This window comes from Marmota flaviventris, chromosome 17, assembly GCF_047511675.1.
Source record: "Marmota flaviventris isolate mMarFla1 chromosome 17, mMarFla1.hap1, whole genome shotgun sequence".
Lineage (NCBI taxonomy): Eukaryota > Metazoa > Chordata > Mammalia > Rodentia > Sciuridae > Marmota > Marmota flaviventris.
In genome coordinates this window covers 11,905,645-11,920,028 of record NC_092514.1, presented here as the reverse complement: position 1 = coordinate 11,920,028, position 14,384 = coordinate 11,905,645, and the positions used below count along the sequence as shown (strand labels likewise).

The 14,384-nt window shown below is 57.7% G+C and overlaps 1 protein-coding gene across 9 annotated transcripts; it reads right to left on the bottom strand.

Moving 5' to 3' along the window:
• Positions 1–2,721: 2,721 nt before the first annotated feature.
• Natd1 (N-acetyltransferase domain containing 1) lies at positions 2,722–13,961 on the bottom strand. Of its 9 annotated transcripts, none has more exons than XR_003580547.2 (6): positions 13,735–13,958; positions 7,548–7,666; positions 6,741–6,805; positions 5,883–5,989; positions 3,719–3,822; positions 2,722–2,884 (listed from the first exon to the last, which is right to left on the bottom strand). XR_003580547.2 is itself a non-coding variant. In XM_027921422.2 (6 exons), exons 1-5 carry the CDS (start codon positions 13,838–13,840, stop codon positions 3,732–3,734), a joined length of 492 nt encoding a protein of 163 aa, XP_027777223.1. In that variant the 5' UTR covers positions 13,841–13,961; the 3' UTR covers positions 2,722–2,884; positions 3,719–3,731. The 9 variants fall into 9 exon arrangements, 8 of the variants coding, with proteins under 8 accessions (XP_027777223.1, XP_027777224.1, XP_027777220.1 ...); XM_027921422.2 differs by having other exon boundaries at positions 5,879–5,989; positions 13,735–13,961; XM_027921423.3 differs by having other exon boundaries at positions 2,722–3,822; positions 13,735–13,954.
• Between the last annotated feature and the right edge of the window lie 423 nt (positions 13,962–14,384).

Here is a 14,384-nt window from a genome sequence, read left to right as displayed (position 1 = left end):
TGTTAAACTGTTGGCCCCTGGGGGGGGTGCTATTGGCGGTGGGGGGAACGGATACCGAATCCGGATCCTTGGGTCAGAGCAGCAGGAGAGAACCCTGCACCCAGAGAGAATCTAAGCACATGCAAAGATGTTCCAGGGGCCTCTGCCTGAGCCAGAAGGGCCAGGAGGAGGCTGAGGCAGGAGGATCGCAAGTTGGAGGCCAGCCTGGATAACTGAGTGTCCCTCTGTCTCAAAAAATTAAGTGCCGGGTGCAGCTCAGTGAGAGAGCCCCTCCTGGGTTCAATCCCTCGTACCACAAACCCAAACCCACAAAAACCCCTGAGAGCTAGCTGGGATGTCCTATGTCCCCTGAGAGGTCGTATCCCTTAGCCTTAAGAGGGCCCATCCAGTTCCTCAAAGACGCCGAGCCCAGCCCACACCTGAGCCTGCTCTCAGGATGCTTGGTTTGCCCACCCACCCTGCCCTCCGCTCGTCTGTCTATTCTGTCCATCTGTCCATTCACTCTTTGTCCCCCACCCACCTCTGAATTCATCTATCTGTCCATCCACCCGTCTCCCCATCCAGCAGAGGTCTTTGAGCGCTGAGTACGGGACAGGCGCTGATCTGCGGGCTGGGATATTCCCCGTGAGCAAACAAAGAACAAACTCCCGCCATTGTGGAGCCTGTGGTCAACGAAGAATGAACAAGACAAACAAGTTATGTATTGTGTGAGGAGTAAATGGGGAAAAAATAGAGCTAGGGTAAGGATTCAGGAGTGGAGGGCATAGCCGTCTTAAGAGGGGAGGGTGGGCGTGGAGATGCACGCCTGGGATCCCAATAACTGGGGAGGCTGAGGCAGGAGGATAGCAAGTTGGAGCCCAGCCTTAGCAATGGAGTGAAACCATCTCAAACTAAAAAGGCCTGGAGATGTAGTCCAGTAGTTAAGCACCCAGGTTCATTCAATACTGGTACCAAAAAGAGTGTGTTGGGGGGAGATTGGGAAGGAGTCCTCACCAAGGAGCTGATAACCGGGCCTAGACTTGAAGGAGATGTGGAGGGAGCCATGAACATATGTGGGGAGAGCACTCCAAGCAGACGGAACAACAGCACGTGCAAAGGCCCTGTGGTGGGAGTGGCTTTGCAGGTATGGGGAATAGTAGGGAGGCCTGGATGACTGAGGTGGGTGAGATGGGGAAGAGCAGTGGATAAGGTTGCAGATCATGGGGGCCCATCATTCAGGGCCTGCAGCTCCTCCCACCATGAAGCTCACATGTCCCTTCTTCAAGAAAGCCTTCCTCCTCTGCTGGAAGTTGTTGGCTTCACCTGGTGTGCACCGGCAGTCTCAACAGAGTTCCTTCTGGTGTGTGATTTCTCACCACCCCCACGGGACTGTGAAGATGGAGCCCTGTCTGGGCATCCTTACTTGGTGACCCTTGGGTGTTTGGCCCTGGACCTCTGAAGGGCAGCTCTGCTGGTAAGGAGCCCAGGTTCTCTCCTCCCAGGCTTGCTGGGAAGTTCTCACAGGACAACCTGCTCCCCTAGTTCCCGGCACTCAGTTGTCTTAGATAAAACACCAACACATCGCTCCTGCCTGGCTCTCCTTGTGTTACTTTCCCTTGCTGTGACAAAATCCCTGAGATAATCAACTTACCAAGAGGAAAGGTTTGATTTACAAATTCAGAGGTTTCAGGCTGCACAGTCACTTGGTCCTGTCACTTTCGTGGCACAGAACGTCACGGCAGAAGTGTGTAGTGGATCAGAGTTGCCCACCTGAGAGTGCCCGGTCTCAGTGTCATTCCACATCTAGTGGCTCCCTCCCCGAGCTTCTCCTAACAGGACAAGCTGGGGATGGGGTTCAAGACCCTTGCCCGAGGTGGGCCCCTCACCCTCCAGCTCTAAGTTCAGTCCTGGGAATTCCGTTGCGATAGCCCGGAACACACTGACAAGTGGCGGAACCCGCATTTCCAATGCCACCTACTTCAAGTGTTGGGGTGACGCGTTCTTTAAAGGCAAAGCCTGGGAGACCAAATAGCCGCTGCCCTTGACCATGGTCATGGGGGTGCAGCATACGAGGCCCGGAGGCTTCTCACCTGTACAGTTTGGACATTAAGTGTGCCCCATAAATGCTCATGTTGGGCAACGGAGCAATATTCAGAGGTGAAAAGATCAGACTGTGAGGACTATAACCCAGCCAGTGGATTAATCCATTTGCTGGACTGCTAATTTGAAAGGGCTGCCTCGCTGGGTGGTAACTGAAGGCAGTGGGTCATTAGGGTTTATATTTGGTCCCTGGCTCCTGTCAGATTCCCCATTGTCACAAGGTGAGCAGCTTCCCTCCACCACCCCCTTCCACCACCCAGAGCAATGGCAATAGCTAGCCACGGACTGAGACCTCTGAAACCACAGCCCCCAATAAACCTCGCCTTTCCTAAGTTGTCCTTTTGGTCGTATCAACAAAAAGCTGACACGTCACCACACTGGAGATCCGGTAGAAAACATGACCAACTCCTCAGCTCGACACGGGTGGGTAGTGGCTGGGCGCGGCGGCCCACACCTGTAATCTCAGCTACTGGGGAGGCTGAGGCAGGAGGATCTCAAGTTCCTCAGCGGAGGCCACGTCTATAAGTAAAACATCAAGAGGGCTGCTGGGGATGTGGCTCAGCAGTAAAGCACCACCGGGTTAAATCGCCGGTATGAGAAAGAAAACTCACGACACTGAGAGAAAAACCAGAGAGCATCCTCGACAACCAGAAAAGCGTCTTTAATCATTTTGTCTCCTTGGGCAGAGAGAACTGAGAACATGACCCTAAACTCGATCCTGCAGGTGGCAGAGTAGCAGGCTGAACGCACCGCCTCGCCGGATCTCGTGGGAGATTTAGGGCACTGATCTGGAAGAAGTGGGACCCTGAGAATTGTAAAAGGGATGTTTGGGTGGACTTGAACCAACCTAGGGACGCTGAACCGAGCGAGAACAGCGTGAGGACGTGCACACTCCTGCTGTGACCCCACCACCCGTGAGACTCAAGCCCTCTCTATGGCAGCCAGGCACTCTTGAGGTCTCACACCTGGGAGCCCCAGTAGGGCCCACCTCATCCCCCCCACCCCAAATGAGCAGGGAAGTGGAAAATGTTATCTGTTTATTGCTTTCTGGGGCCATCTGTCATCTGAAGTAGAAATAAAATCACAAGCTTGGCACCATCATTCAGGGAGGATGGGTTTGGCTTAGTCCCTCTGTGTGAGCTGCAGGCTACTGACTCCCTATGACCCTCAGTTTCTTCATCTGTTGAACAGGCCCAACTACTGGCATCTCCTGGGATGGTTGAAAATTGAGACTGTGAAAGGCTCAGCCACCGCTGTGCCTCTCCTCTTTTTTGGGTGGGGGGAGTTAGATATTTTACTCTCCAACTGGGAACTACTAGGAAAATTCCCATTCGGGAGAAGGCGACCTCTCTGGGCAACAGGATGGCATGGGACATGGCCTTCATTATGATCCCTAGGCTGTTGGCATTTGGATGGACACCCCCCCCAACTTCCTGCTCTGAAAAAAAAAAATCCCCAAGTTTTTAGGACTGAGCGCAGTTCCTGTAGAAGAGGCTGATGTCACTTCACCAGCTGTGTCCCGGGAAACCTGTTCCCAGGCAGGTGAGAGGCTGGGGTCCGAGTTAGACTGTGACCTCAGGGAAAGTGGAACTGTGTGGGGTGGGTCGGGCCTGCTGGACGGGAGAGGCATTGCCCATACCAGGGTGGGGACCCTAATGCCAAAGCCACTGTCCTGCAAGGGGAATCTCAGCCACGTCCGGGTGTCTCAGAGTCTCTGGCAGGTGCTGATGGTTAGGTTGGTCCCTAGTGACAAGGAACAAAGAACACCTTCGTAGCCTGACTTTCCCATTCCTCCTGCCCCTGGGGGGGGGGGGCTCCAACGTCCTCACTGCACACACTAGATTGCACGGGGGACAGCTCCCGGGGAGCCGAGGTCTCCCTTCTGTTGAAATGCTCATCATTATGTTCAGAAATCTGAGAAGGACCGGGGACGGGGTCTAGCTGGCCGGACACCCCTGGGGCGGGTGGGTCCTGGGTAGGAAAGGCACCTGTGTGGACTGGACAAAGAAAGGGAACCCGCCCCCCCCAGGTCAGACCCAGCAGGAGGAGAGCACGAGGCTTCAGATGAACAGCTCCCAGTGGAGAGGGGGCAAATGTCCCTTTGCTCCTGGAGCGAAGTGGATCAAGAGAGGGGTGTGGCGGGGAGGCCGGGCAGGAGGGTAGCACCAGAAGCTGAACTGGGCTGCGGGCCGGGGGCTCCAGGTCAGGGTGGGGATGTAGCTATTGCTGCTGCTCCAAGGCTCAGCTGGTGACCAGGGCCAGGCCCAGCACAGCTCGGTCACCACCCCTGCTGTGGAGTCTGGGGCTTTAAGGCAACCCGAGGAGGTGAGCATGCTCAGGTCCCCCTCCCCCGGCAGGAACTTGGGACGGGCCCACTGGGGATGACCCGGCCAGTCCTCCTGGGCCCAGGGCCTCCATATTCAAGTACTGAGTGAGTGTCTCACGGGCTCGTGGCCAGTCATCTGCTGTCAGAACGCGGTGGGTGGGGACCTTGGGTTCAGGCAGGGATGGGGCTGCTTCCTCCTGGCTCCCCTGCTCCTTGAGACCGTGCTAGTCCTCGGGGACCTCCCGTGGGGCATCCCTCATGCTGCCGCTGCAGGGCCACCTCTGTGGGCAGGCTGCAGCGTGCAGGGCCACCCCATCCTGTCGTCCACAGCCCCAGCACTGGCTCACCGAGCTCGGAGGAAACGTGGGGAGGACGTGTGGGAGGGGTCGGGGTCCTGCGGGAGGGACTGGAAGCCCTGGTCCAGCGGCCCCTGGACAGGAGGGGAGACCGTGCGGCTTGTCTACTCGGAGGGCTGGGACTTGCTCATTTAGCATCTTGACCCAGGAGCGGGGGTCACCGCTGTGTGGGGCACGGCACAGCTGAGCCCCTCCTGCCAGCCATTTCTTTCGGGAGGCCCAGGGTATTTTTCTGGCCCTTCAAGGAAGCCCTTTGGGAACAGAGCTGAGGAGCACGTGAGGAACGGGCCACCTGGGCTCTCCTGGAGGCCAGAGCGGGAACTTCTGCACCCGGCCCAAGGTGAAGGCCTGGGAGGCAGGGGATGCTTGGGACAGATGCCACCGAAGGCCCACACCCATGACTCGCCGTGGTGGGGGCTCAGCGGTGCTAAACGGAGGGGGCCCCCCCAGGAAGGCTGCCAGCCTTCCTCGTGTGTGTGGGCCTTGAAGTCGCTGCCGCCGGGCACGAAGCTGTCTGAGCCCCCGCGCTGGCCGTGGCTGGGGGAGGAAAGCTGGGGATGTTGGTGCCAAGGCTGGGGGACGTGAGGCAGTGATGGGAGAAAGGGCCACCGGCCAGCCCAGCACCACGGGGAGGAGTCACCGAGGCACCCCAACACCCACCCCGCCCTGAGCCCCGGCATTGGAGGCAGGGAGGCACGGGAGGAGTGGGGACGCACCCGAGCCCCGGACACCCCCCAGAGGAAGGGGCACGTCACATCCGAGGATTCACTGATGACTGTCCCCTCCAGTCAAAAGGGACTGGATTCCTGGGTCACCCTCGGCTCCATAGAGGAGCAGGAAGAGACTTGACCCTTGTGGGGAACAGGGCACAAGAAATCAGGATCCCGAGCCCTAACCAGCCCTCAAAGGGAAGACACAAGGTCCCCTAAAAGCGGGGGGGGGGGGGGGGGGTGTCCCACAGACCCAAGTCATGCTTGGCGCACCTCCCAGGCTGTCACCAGGAAGGCTGGTGTGGGTAGGGGGCGTGGGACTTACAAAGGCCAACAGAATGGACCTGGCCACAGCTGGACCCGCAAAGAGAACTAACGCTCTGGTGTTTGGCATCAGTAAAAGAAACCTGCCAGCGGAAGTGCTCCTTTCTCTTGGTGATGAGGCCGTTGGGGTGGGCGCTGGGGGGTCAGTATGCCTTCCTCCAGCTCCAGCTCCTAGGCGAGCCTTCTGAGAGTGCCTGGACAGGTAAGAGGCCAGCAGAAGTCGAGGCACCGAGGAAAGCAAGGTAAGCACCCACTGCTTCTCCCTGAGCCTGCCCACACCCACCCCGAGCTCCTGTGCGAGGCTGTGCACATGCGCAGAGCCGCCCCTGGGCCAGAGCTCCATCCACACCCTTCTGGCTCACACCAGGGGAGGGGGTGCCCTTTGCTCTGCCCCCCACCCCCCTGCACCTGGGCACCAAAGTTCTGCAGAAGAGACGTGGGGGGAGGGGCGGGGGAGTGCTGGTGGCAGACGAGGCTTGGTGCCACCGCTCTGCGAGGTTGGCACTCGAGGTTCTTTCTTGCTCCTCTCGGCTCTGGGAAATGCCCTCCTCGTTCGTAGAAAGGACACAGCACCAGGTGTGGGAGGGGTCCCACGCCAGCCTCCTGCTGAATCACAGAGCAAGGACCCCCCCCCACCCACCCCGGGCTGGCCCCGGGTCCTGTCGCGCTGCCCACTGAAGGCGGTGGGGACCCTCTTTTGCCCTGGTCACTGGATCACCGCCCATCCTCGGCCAGCCATCTTCAGGAGCCTGGACACAGGGCCCCGGATGGGCGTCCTTACAAAAATAACTCTGAGCCTGTCCCCAGCGGGAGCAGGTTCCTGAGAGCACGCGGGGCTGGGGCCAAGTCCGCGCGGAGGGGCCGGCAGGGGGCGCTCCTGCCCACGGCCGGGGCTACGGCTGCAGCCGCTCCAGGTACTGCGGCAGGGGGTTCTCCTTGACATACTTCTGGATGTACCAGCACGTGAGATGGGCCTTCAGGTCCTCCTCCACCACAAAGTCCAGGGCAGCCTGGCGACCGCGGCAGAGGAGAGAGTGGGTGGTCAGAGCCCCCAGCCTGAGAAGGTAGTGGTCACCCACCTCCTCTGCATCCCCCATGTTCTACAGCAACCCTCCCACTTGGCCCACGACAGGGGGTCCCTTTCCTAGCGACTCGGGATAACCCCCTTCCCAAGCCTGAGCCAGGAAGCAGAGGCTGTGGTGGGTGAGGGGGAGCCGACAGAGGGTCCAGCTAAGCCTGGGAGCAGGCCTTGCGGGGAAATTGAAGGCCATTCTCGGCTCCAGAAGCAATCGCCCTTATGAAGCTCAGACCTACAGTCCAGGCAGCCTGAGGTTTCAGGGGCTTTGAGGATGAACAAAGTTGTGGGGTGGATTGGGAAAGGGCCATGAGCCCACTGACCTGGCTGTTCATCCATTTGTCCCCCCCACCCCCCAGAACTTACTGAGCAGCTACTATGTGCCAGGTCTGGGGCCCTAGGACAGAATTAGGCTGTGGTAACCTTGGAGATGTGTCTGCAGCAGGGTTCTGCCGATGGGGAGCCTGGGCCCCAAGTGACTGCCACTTCCCTCAGGAGGGCCAGGGAGTACAGAGTACTGCCCAACACCCCTACTGCCCACTGTGACCTGCTGGCAATGAAGACCTGTGGGTCTATACTCTGGCCAAAAAGCACGCAGCAATCAACTGCCAGGCCGCAGCCTGACTGAGCAGGAGGGTAACTGTCCCCAGGGCCCCCCCACCTGCGGACGACCCTACCTTGGCGAGGTGTTTGGCAATGCCACGCCCACGGTAGGCATCCGGTACCTCGGTGTGTTGCAGGTCCACAATCCGTTTGCCCACATACTCATAGAGCAGGACGGCCCGGTCATGACACCCTGAGGATGGGAGATGCAAACAGGTTGAGGCTCGGTCAGCTTTGGCCAAGAGTCCTACAGGACCCAGGAGAGGACACTGGGATGGAGAGACAGGCACATGGAGCCAGGTTACTAGAACTGAATTCTGAATAACCTCTGGGCCTCAGCTTCCTCACAGGGTTGGAGGCAGTGGGTCTTCTTGCTCTCCCAAGACCTCCAGGACAGGGGCTCCCCAGGCCACCTGCAACTTCTGCTGTGATTCCTCCAATCACAGGGTTGTTTTTTTTTTTTTTTTTTTTTTGAGTATCAGGGATTGAACCCAGGGTGCTTAACCCCTGAACCACATCCCCAGCCCTTTTTACTTTTTATTTTGAGCAAGGTCTTGCTAAGTTTTTTAGCCCTTGCTACGTTGCTGAGGCTGGCTTTGAACTTGGGATCCTCCTGCCTCAGCCTCCTGAGCTGCTGGGATGACAGGCGTGTGCCACAGTGCCGGGCTCAGTCCCAGTTTTTAGCTACACGTCGTCCATCTGTCCACCTAACCATCCTTCCATCCAACTATCCACTCACACACATGGCCACCCTTCCGTCCTCCCATTGAGTGTCTGTGGAGCCCCGGGAACGGTTTCAATCCTGGGCATAAAGCAAAGGCCAAGACACCAAGAGACCTGCCTCCCACAGCGTGACGTGTCACGGGGTGGGAAAGAGCCCTGAGGAATGCTAGGTGGGGGACAGAGTGCTGGAGGAGGAGGCAGGCGCAATGGCTCTGAGGCCCTATAGGAGGGACGGCGAGGCTATGTGGCTAGGGTGGAGCAGGTGATCAGGAGGATGGAGGAGAGGAGGGCAGGGAGGTGACAGTCCTGCATAGCCTAAGCCATCACGAGATGGGTCAGGAAGACGATGCACAGGAGGTGATTCTCGACTTCACGGGGGGGGGGGGGGGGGGGGCAGACTGGGGGCAGGAGCAGGGAGACCAGTGTTAGCTGCGCTGGTCCTGGTGGGTGACACTGGGGGCAGCCTGGGGAGGAGGAGAAGAGGTGGGACCCCAGAGCTGCCCTGAGGTTTTCCCTTGCAGGATCCGAGTGCGGCTAGACCTCTGCTCCTTATGCTGCTCCATTCATTGGTGGGTCCCTTCTTTTGTAATGGGAGTTGAACCCAGGGCTGCTTGACCACCGAGTTTCATCCCCAGCCCTCTTTACTTTTTAATCTTAAGTTTCCCAGGTTGGCCTTGAACTCGCAGTACTCGTGCCCGAGCCTCCCACATTGCTGGCATGTGACAGGCATGTGCTCTCAAGGCTGTCCCAAGCCTTCCAATTTCGGGGAGTTTCTTGTGCATGAAGGAGATAAATCCACTGGGTGCGGGGAGGGTCAGGGCCATTATGCCAGGGGCAGTCGGGAGGAGCCCTCCCCGGAAAACTCCCTGAGCTGAGATGTGTGAACATGAGCAGGAAATGGCTGAGGGAAGAGAGGAGGAAGGACAGGTAGAGGGGGCGGCCAGTGTGAGGTTGGAAGACACCATTCCTTGGCTCCCAAGGAAAACATGTCAACATCAAGTTGTCTTTCTCCGCGTTTTAAGAGCCAATCGTATTTCACGTATTTCTCACTTGAAAGGAAAAAAAAAATTGCATTTTACATGGCTTAACATTAGTAAATTCTGCTTGGGTGGCCAGCCTTGCTGTGCTGCTAGCTGTCACAAAGGGAAGAAGAGATCAAATGACCCACCCAGGGTCCTAAAAGCAAATCAGACCCCAGAACAGGATCCCACCCCCATTTGTCAGGCTTTCTGGCCCCTGAAATCCCTTGGGTCTCCCCAACTCCAGGAGGGAGGCTCCCCAGCCAGCTCCCAAGTTCCTCGGGCAGCTGAGGAAAGTGCGTTGCAGAGTCAGGGGTCACACAGCAGGTTCAAGGTGATGCGGGGACCAGGCCTCTGAGTCCCAAGCCAAGTTCATTCTCCTGCCCCACCAAGGCATGCCCACCGCCCCTGCTTCCTGCCGCTAAGCCTTTGCCTGAGCAGTTCTTGGTCCAGAATGCTCTCCCCCAGCCCTTCCTCTGCCCCACACCTCCAGGTGCCCTGCACTGGCGCCCCCTCCTGGCCTGACCGTTGATCTGTGGGCTATGCCTACCGCCCTGGCCAATGCCCAGCTGCAGCTTCCAAGGCCACCTCTGCCCCAGCTGTACCCCACAGGACTTGGTCCTCAGGGCTGCATCTGCTGGGCTTAACTCTGCCCCCTTGGGACAGGCAAGCAGCCATGAGAAGCTATTTGGGACTGACCTGATCCCTGAGGGAGCTGCCCACCTACCCTATTTAATTAATTACTCCAAATTCACTGAGGGCCTACTCTGTTCAGGCAGAGTATGGGGTGCTGAGCAGTGAACAAAACTAACAAAATCCTCCCGCGTGGAGGCTCTGTTTCAGTAGAGGAGACAGGTAATAAACAATAATTATTACAAATGACTCAGGATTCTCAAGTGATGGGTATCTGTGTGCTATTATAGGACATTATAGCAGAGAAGGGGCAGGGATTTGGGGGAGGGGGAGCGCCATTGTAAAGAGAGTGTACAGGGGAAGTTTTTCTTGTGCAAGGACTAGAAGGAATGAGGGGAGATCTAGAGTATGAACAGGTTGGGTAGTGAGGACAGTGTGTGCAAAGGTCCTGGGGTAGGATATTCGAGGAACAGCAAGGAGGCCAGAGTGGCTGAACCTGAATGAAGCAGGGACAAATCTATACCACCCACCTCCTTCCTAGGAGGACTGAGAATCAGATCCAGATCATGAATCCTAGCTGGTTCCCAAAAGTTAAAGGTCAGGGCTTGGGCGTGGCTCAGAGGTAGAGTGCTGGCCAGGCCTGTGGGAGCTACCAACTGACTAACCAGCCAAATAAAGGAAGTAAAAGCCCCCATGCCAATGGGGACCTTCCTGTGGCTCTTTACCCCAGTGCCCTGTGCAGCATCAAAGGGCCCAGCAAGTCGTCAGGGAAGGTAGTCACAGGGAGACACAAAGGCCACAGTGGACCAGGGGTGCTGGGGGGAGGGGGTCTTGGTGATTGGGGCGGGAAACGGTCCCCCATGGGGCCAGGCACTGTATTCTCAACCTTGCAGGGTGCTGGGGGAGGCCAGAGGCCTCAAAGCCTCTTGGGGGGCCTCAGGCTTCCTATCTGCAAATGGGCGGTGGGGAGAATGTGGAAAAATTCCAGGATTCTGGGATCCTGGGTGATCCTGCTCCTTGCAGAAAGATGGACACTCAGCCCTGGCGGAGGGAGGGAGAGGGAAAGGTGGACACTCACGGGGCCCCTAGAGTATCCACCTGCCTCAGAGTCAAAGCCAAATTCATACAAATTCACACTCCCGAGGCCCTGCGCCATCTGCTCACCATGATCTCAGCCCCTCTTCCTACCTACCGGCCCCTCCACTCTGCCCTGCTGCTCTGAACGCGCACCGGGCAGCACAGGGCCTTTGGACGCTATGTTCCCTTGCCTTGGAACATTCTTTGCTGGGGCCGCTCAGTTTCTTGCTAGTTTCTTTCTCCGTTTCTTGGGAGGAGACCTTCCTGGACACCTGATTTTGAAACAGCAGCCTCACTCCTACACACCCGCCAATCTTTCCTGCGCCCCTTCTCCCCAGAGTCCTACTTGTCTAGGAGACTTCACAATTTATCTATCAGCCACGTTCCCCCTCGACGCTATCAGCTCCATGAGTCCCTAGCACCTTGAAGAGTGCTGGCACACAATAGGTGCTCAATAAAGAGTTGGGGAACAAATACCAGCTCCTCCACACCTTGGATGCAAAACTTTGGCCAGCCATTGCACTGCCTGGGCCTCAGTATCATCTGTAAATGATACTCAGAACCAGAGCTCACAGGAAGATAAACAGCCCAGCTCTGCCACAGGGAGACCCTGAGGAATAAGCCTTCTCTGGAGGCCAGGGAAATGACAGTCCCAACATGGTCCTGCACTGCCAGCCCCCGACTGCTTGACAGCTCAGACTCAGTGCCCACATCTGTTAATGGGCACAGGGGCACCAGCCTCAGGCTTCCGTACAGGCACTAGGAGACCCTCTGAGTCTGTGCCCCTCCAGCTCAGGCAGGCCAAGCTGGACACACATCAGCCCTCAAATATACCCAGCTCCAGGCCACCTGGACACCCTGAGGCCAGCCCTGGGCTGTGCTGTGCCTATATTGGGGACTTAAAAGGAGCTGCCAGCTTCCCTCTGCCTCTGAATTGGACTGGGAGGATCCCTAGCCACACCTATAGTTAGCCACAGGGCAGTAAGTTCCAGAAGGGGACAAGTGTAAGAATATGGTTTGATGACAGCCAGCCCCCAGTAGGGTTGTCCTTTGCCATTTTTTGGGGAAAAAAAAAAAAAAAAAAAAACCTCAAACATTCCTTTTTCTTTCTCTCTGCAAGTCTCCTGGGCCTCCTGAGCCAACCAGGGGAACCAGAACCCCCCTGGAAGTCAGAAAAACCTCAAAAGAGAGGATCTGAAAAGCCACAAGGCTCTCCCCACAAAAGTGGCCGGAACACTGAATGTCACTGCCAATTGGGCCGCAGCCAGAACCACAGCAGAAAGACTTGCTCCTATGAGGGAAGACTGTGTGACAGGGTCAGCAGGGTCCAGATTTGAGCTTTCGCCTCTGGCCTCAGGTGACGCTGAGCAAGACACTTCCTGCAGCTCTGAACTCAATTTACTTATCTGTAATGTGGGGTGGTGTGTCATCACACATCTTAAGAGACATTGTGACAGTTGCATCAGAAGGCCATGGAAGTGGTAGGGCCTAGCTCCATGCTCAGGATGCCCAAACAGAAGTCCCAGTTCCTGCGACGGCCATGAGTGCCCAGTGGCCGGAGGCAAGCAGAATGCTGTTCCGCTGCTACCTCAACTCAGAGGCTGACCACCTCTGGGCCTCCATCTTTCCCTCTTTGAAATGGGCACAGTGGCCTCTAAGAGGCTTGGACAGTATCCAGGGAGGGCTGAGCTGGGGATGGAATGTGGAGAGTTCAGGGGGATAGGATGTTCACGGTCCTCAACTTCATAACCTCTATTTCCACCTTCTAGGGGGGAAGGGGATGTGGGCTGGTAAAAATCTCTCTCTACAGGAACTAAGGACTTGACCTTGTTTTCTGATTAAAAATAATAATAATAATGCTCAGGGGGCTGGGATTGTGGCTCAAGCGGTAGGGGGTTCGCCCTGGCACAGGCGGGGACCCAGGTTGGATCCTCAGCACCACATTAAAAAAAATAAATAAATAAAGGCATTGTGTTGTGCCCATCTACACCTAAAAAATAAATATTAAAAAATAATAAAAAATAGGGGGCTGGGGATGTGGCTCAAGCGGTAGCACGCTGGCCTGGCATGCGTGGGGCCCGGGTTCGACCCTCAGCACCACATACAAACAAAGATGTTGTGTCCGCCGAAAACTAAAAAATAAATATTAAAATAATAATAACAACAATAATAATAATAAATAAAAATATTGTGTCCACCTAAAATTAAAAAAATAAATATTTTTTTAAAAAATAATGCTCCATCCACATTTTTAGGAGCCCAATGCGCGGCTCCGTCCTTCACGTCCAGTGAAGTGTGCGCTACTCCCCGAAGCACTCAGAAGAGACAGGCCGAGTGGCCACTGTCCCAGAGTCACCTCATTGTCACCCTCCCCATACAAACCCATATCACACTCCCTGCGAGGGCAGAGAGAGAGAGCCCCTCCCCGTCAGCCCCAGGTGGCAGGAGGACTCTCCAGGGGGCAGATTCTAGTGTAGGGAAAAAAAGCTCCAGTTCCCGGGGCAGCGACCAGCCCCTGAGCCGCCCGGGGAAGGGGGCAGGTCCCCGACGACCGCGGCCCTCGCGGGTCCCCGACACCGGAAGGCAGGCAGCCGGGCGGCGCAGGTGGAGTCCCCTGGTGGCTCGGACGACGCGCTCCCGCGGGCTCCGCACCGCGCCCCCCCCCCCCCGGGGCAGCCCGGCCCCGCGCGCCCCCTGGCCCCGCGCCCGCCCGCCCTGCGCGCCGTCCCTCCCCGCGGCGCCCGCCCGCCCGCCCCCGGGGACCCGCTCCCCGGCCGCTGGCGCAGACAAAGGGCGGGGGCGCCGTTACCGTTGAGGCGCACGGTGAACTGGCGGCGCCGGCGGTCGTGCTCCACGCGGATGGGGCAGCCCTGCTCCAGCGCGCCCAGCGGTACCGCGGCCGCCGAGTGCGCCATGGGCGCGGGCCGGGCCGCGCGGGTCGGGGGGTCCGGGCACAGGAGCAGGGCGGCTGCGGGCGCGGGGCGGCCGGGGGGGGGGGGGGAAACCCGGCGGAGAGAGAGAGAGAGACCGCAGGCGGCGGCGCTGAAACTGACACTCGGCGGCGGCCGCGGCGGCAGCAACAAAAAAAAAAAAAAAAAAAGGAGGAGCGGGGGGCGGGGGAGGGCCCCGGAGGCGGCCAGGAAATCAGCTGTGAGGTCACGTGCGGCGCGCAGCCAATGGGCGCGCGGCCTTTTTGTTTTGATACATTCCATTCGACTCTTAAAGGGGCCGCGCGCCCCCCACGGGCGGCGTTCCACTTTCGCAGCCCCAAACAAAACAACGCGCTCTCCTCCTGCGGCCGGCTGAGCTGCTCTTCCCTCCGGTTGGGTTCTACGGACGTCTCTAGGATTCCATCCCGCCCCCCCCGCCCCCCCCGCCCATGGACCCTTCTCAAAGATGTTATAACAACCTGTAGGAATATTCTAATCAGTCACCACAACCAGCATCATTTATTAAGCA